At 37.4% G+C, this 4,775-nt stretch overlaps 1 protein-coding gene across 1 annotated transcript; it reads right to left on the reverse strand.

The window, feature by feature from the left end:
• Positions 1-1,540: 1,540 nt before the first annotated feature.
• Positions 1,541-3,240, reverse strand: LOC110107925 (zinc finger CCCH domain-containing protein 2). The gene is made up of 2 exons (XM_028698338.1): positions 2,136-3,240; positions 1,541-1,980 (listed from the first exon to the last, which is right to left on the reverse strand). Exon 1 carries the CDS (start codon positions 3,190-3,192, stop codon positions 2,152-2,154), a length of 1,041 nt encoding a protein of 346 aa, XP_028554171.1. The 5' UTR covers positions 3,193-3,240; the 3' UTR covers positions 1,541-1,980; positions 2,136-2,151.
• Between the last annotated feature and the right edge of the window lie 1,535 nt (positions 3,241-4,775).

The raw sequence follows: 4,775 nt of genomic DNA on the forward strand, positions 1-4,775 counted from the left end.
GTATATTAACCTAAATTATTCTTTTTTAAAAAATATTTTGTTAAATGAGCTAGGGTAAAATTAAAATTAATGTTATGATGCATAGAAGAAGTTATCATTAATGACACATGTCGACTATGATTCTTCATTAGTGTCCTAATGATATTTATGATGTGACCATTATAAGAAAAAATTTTGCTTCTATTAAGCATATCGAGTTTTATTATTAAATTATGATAATGTCACATGATGGGCTAAATGGAAGTTTATAAGATTTTATTTTATGTCCCATCCAATTTATTTAATTATTGTTTTTATTTATTTAAATTAATAAGACAATTATGATTATTAATATTAAATACTAAAATAATATTGATTATTTAAAAAGATTTAATCATTTATGATGAGACAATCCATCATGAGGAGACAACCCTTCACAAGAAGATAATCATCACAAGAAGTTTTCTAAATAATCATTATATTGATGGAATGTGAAAAAATTAAATAGATCCAATTTTATCATTTACTTTCCCAAATAAAAATTTGATCATTGCTCACTAAAAAAATAAAAACTTTTTTAAGGAATTATTTCAAGAATTTTAGCAGGAAATTTAAGTGAAAATAATAATAATAACAGAAAAAATAATATCTATCAATTAAAACAAATTAACAAATATTTTTTTAATTTGTTACAATTTTTTTTTTTTACATATTAGACTGTAATTTGCAGAAAAGAATTCAATAAATATTTTTAAATATTTTATCACCTATATAAAATTCTAAAATATCCCTAAAATAATTGACATTATATAGAAGGGATTTGCATTCATAACAAAAAATATTAATAAATCTTTTAAACATCTAAATTTTATAATTTGCATAAATAATTCCTAAAATATTACAGAATCATCGATCTCAATAACCTTCATCATCAGTCTCATAACCCTTCACTTGCTCCATCTCAAAATTCGCATCTCTACTCACTAGAGATTATTTCGTGCAGAATTCAGATCAAAACTGCCTCCAAATTTTATAAATATGTGCAATAAAAACAATATTTTTACTACATTTTTATCGTTCACACTTGCAAAATTCGTACAATACCAAAAATCCGAACGATTCCTCATCCGAACTCCATACGTAATAATCTATCCGACTAATAAGAGCTTACAAATGCACACATCAAACATTATTATCGTGATTATAATACTAAAAAAAAACTATCACAAACAAAATCTTATCGAACTTTCACTCCATAAATGCATTAGAGGAGCTCACATCTCCATCTATAATACTAGCAAGTTCCACCAAATGTCCTCTTAACAAAATGCTAAATAATATACATAATAAAATTTAAATATTAAATTTATTAAGTCATTCTATTTTAAAATTATGTATTTAAAGCCAATTATAATCATAATTAACCATCCTAAACAAAATATTATAGTATTATAAGATGCCATTAAATCCAACAAAGATATCACCTCCATCCAAATAATTACTGAACCGATCAGAGGATATTTACTCTCCACATAATACACTCAAAAGATAAAAGATAGGATTTTGATAATCAAACATAAACATTGCATTAACTTCAAGCATTAGTTACAGATTACATCAGCATATAAGAACTTTAATTAAACAGAGCAAAATAAAACAAAATATGACATAGAAAACGGTAGAATAGATAATAATAATGCTTAAGCATGAATTAGAATCAAGAACTTCAAATTCCCTTAGGTTGTGATGCGTCGCCACCAGCTAGAAGCCATCGCAAGATTCGCAAGCTACGAACTGTGCCCATCATCTTCTTCTTCTTCCTCCTCTTCTCTGTACACAAAATGCTTTTTTTTTTTCTTCTGTTCTTTTTTTTTTTGGTTGTTACTTCAAAATTCCCAAAACAAAACCTCCATCTCCACCACCTTCACAAATCTACGCTTTTTTAGATTTTTAAACTATATGCACAGGAAAAAAACATAGAAGCTGCTTCTTTTTTAAGTTCTTCTGTTTTTTTTTTTTTTTTTGGTTATGACTTCAAAATTCCCAAAACAAAACCTCCATCTCCAGTTCTCCACCACCTTCACAAATCTACACTTTTTTTAGATTTTTAAACTATATGCACAGGAAAAAAACATAGAAGCTGCTTCTTTTTTAAGTTTTTTTTATTCTGCGTCACATGATGAGCTCAGAAACCCACCCGACATCAGGATTCGGGCTGATGTTGGGACGTTCCAGCCCGCTCTCCTTGCTTAGCCTCTCGTATATCTTGGCCCGAAGTGCCCGCCCAGACTCCACCCTCTCCACCGGCTCCTCCGTCTCAGGACACCCATCCAAATCCAGCCATCCTCTACCAACAGCCGCCGGAGCCTTCGTTGGCGTCGACGGCAAGCTATGAAAACCCGATCTAAGCCCAACACCAGGAGACACCAAGCCACCCCATGAGCTTGGCATAGAGTTCACTTTACTAATCTGCAACTTCTTTATTGACGCAAGTAACTCGTTCACCCTTGACCCCATGGGTGAAACCGGTGGAGACTCAGCCGGTGGTGACATAGGCGGCGAGATCAGCGTCGATGTTGGAGAGGACGACACAATACCCTTCGAAAAGTAGCCATCCAGCCGCAACGGAGAACCGTCGTACGAATCAATCCTCTGCTGCTTCTGATGCGGCAAATACCTTAGCTGCTCCGGCGTGTGCGCGAAAAAGCAAACGCGACGGCGGCATGCCGTCCCGTCCTTACAAGGCTGTGTCCGATACCTTGCTGGGTGAAGCCAACACTCGAACACTCCGTGTGCGAATTCGCAGGCATCGCCTCTTTTACAGCTCCCTTTGCGAAAGTCAGGGCACGCCACTCCAGAGTAGTGGAACTTTCTCGGATCCCGGCGGCGAGCCTTTTCTCCGGGATGGGCGTAGGGGCATTCGGTCCAGTCATGCGACCGCCCCCGCGCACATCGACGTACCTTGAACTCATAGATTCGAAACTCGTCGCATGAGTACGCGTCGATCGGCGGATCGGTAAGCTCTGCCCCCTCGTCGGCGTCGGGTTCAGGCTCCACCTCATTCGCAGGCAAATATCGCCGGAGTGCCGAAATCGCCGCGTCGCTCAGAACGTAGTCCCCTGCAGCGGATAACTGGAACTGATCGTCAAACGGTGACCAGGGCGGCACGTCCACCGTCGGATTGCGGTAAACTCCTTCGCCCATCATCATCATCTCTCTTTCCTTCGCCTGCTTCTCGTAGCTTCTTTTGTTGATTTTCGAGGAGGAGGGAGTGGAATATAAACCAGACGGAGACGGGTTTAACCTTGGTTAATATAACTTGGGTTAGCTTGACGGGCACGGAAATGAAGAACTGACGCCGTCTGTGGTGGGGAGAGGCGGTGATCGGGCGTTATTTTGGCGAGAAATCGAGCGAGAAAATCAGTGGCGGTTCTGTTCGGGAGTGTGACGGGACACGTGGCGATCTTGCAGGGCGGCGAAGCGCATGCGGATGGCGAGTGTTGTTGCGGAAACAGAGTTGCGAGGACACGTTGCTGTTGCTGGGTTCGGTATTGTGCGGCAGGACGATCGCGCCACACCAAAAGATAATAAATTCTTCGTTGTGTTTCACTGTGTGTAGAAAATTCTTGTGTGGGTGAATCTGGCGCGTTGGTACTGGGGTTTAGGAAAATGGACAGTTCTGATGTGGATCAGGTTAATTCCCGAACCGACGCCGTACGAAGCCGACCGGTGGTGAACCGGCTAGTTTAACTTTGTTTTTTTAGGAACCGCATGTAGTTCATATTATTGACGAATCAAGCCTACAGGTGATAAAGTTAGAATAGAATGTTGCTACCGCTGTTAAAGTGCCGGACTAAAATCTAAATATAAAAAATATGTGGATAACCCTAAAAATGCGTGGAAATTTTTCTTTTTTTAGAATTAAGTGCAAGTGTCTAAACTCACACATAGAAGTGTCTGTCGGGTTGGGTCAAACTGGCAACCCTCTAGGTCGGGTCCAGGTTTGAATTTCCGACCAATTTACATATCCGGGTCAGGTTATAGTTGTTCCGTTTGAACCCGGGTCAATTCCGGGTTCGACCTGAAACCTGATTTTGACACCACTACTCTCACATTCACTATACATATGACTCAACTCTAAAATTTTTTAAGTGATAGGCAAAACACCCAATTAATAGAACGACAATAGCTACATAAAATGTGTAAAAATACTAAAATATAAATGTGTTGAAGCATTATATATTATAAGTAACATTAGAAGAATATAAAATGTCGAGATTATTTATGCGGAGATCGGACGGTTAGAACGGTCCGAATTTGCTATATTATCACTATCCTTTTAGTGCGCTTTTACAAATCCTCGGTAAAAGGGCAGCAAATATACTATTATAAATGAACTTTTCCTGAGTATTTGATGTGTTTTTACGAAAGAGCAGCAAAAAATGTAGCTAAAGCGCAACAAATATGCAATTATGAAGATTTGTTGCGCATTTGATGTACTTTCGTAAAAGCGCAGCAAGTACTTAGCAAAAGTGCATTCATTATTGTATATTTAGTATGAATAATAAAAGCGCATCAAATCCATACGGTTCTCGCTATTCGGTCTCCGCATAGAATAATTTTTCTTAAAATAGTCATTTTCATCATAAAATTTTGGCCTTTAATATGGTGAAATAATATAATAATTATATTTATTATGGTCTTGAAGTTATATTAGCATAGAGACAATTTAATCATCATAATTATGAATGGCAACCCACCCACGATATGAGAGAAATAAATAAAGAGGGATAAAG

This window comes from Dendrobium catenatum, unplaced genomic scaffold (genome assembly GCF_001605985.2).
Source record: "Dendrobium catenatum unplaced genomic scaffold, ASM160598v2 fragScaff_scaffold_1067, whole genome shotgun sequence".
Classification (NCBI taxonomy): domain Eukaryota; kingdom Viridiplantae; phylum Streptophyta; class Magnoliopsida; order Asparagales; family Orchidaceae; genus Dendrobium; species Dendrobium catenatum.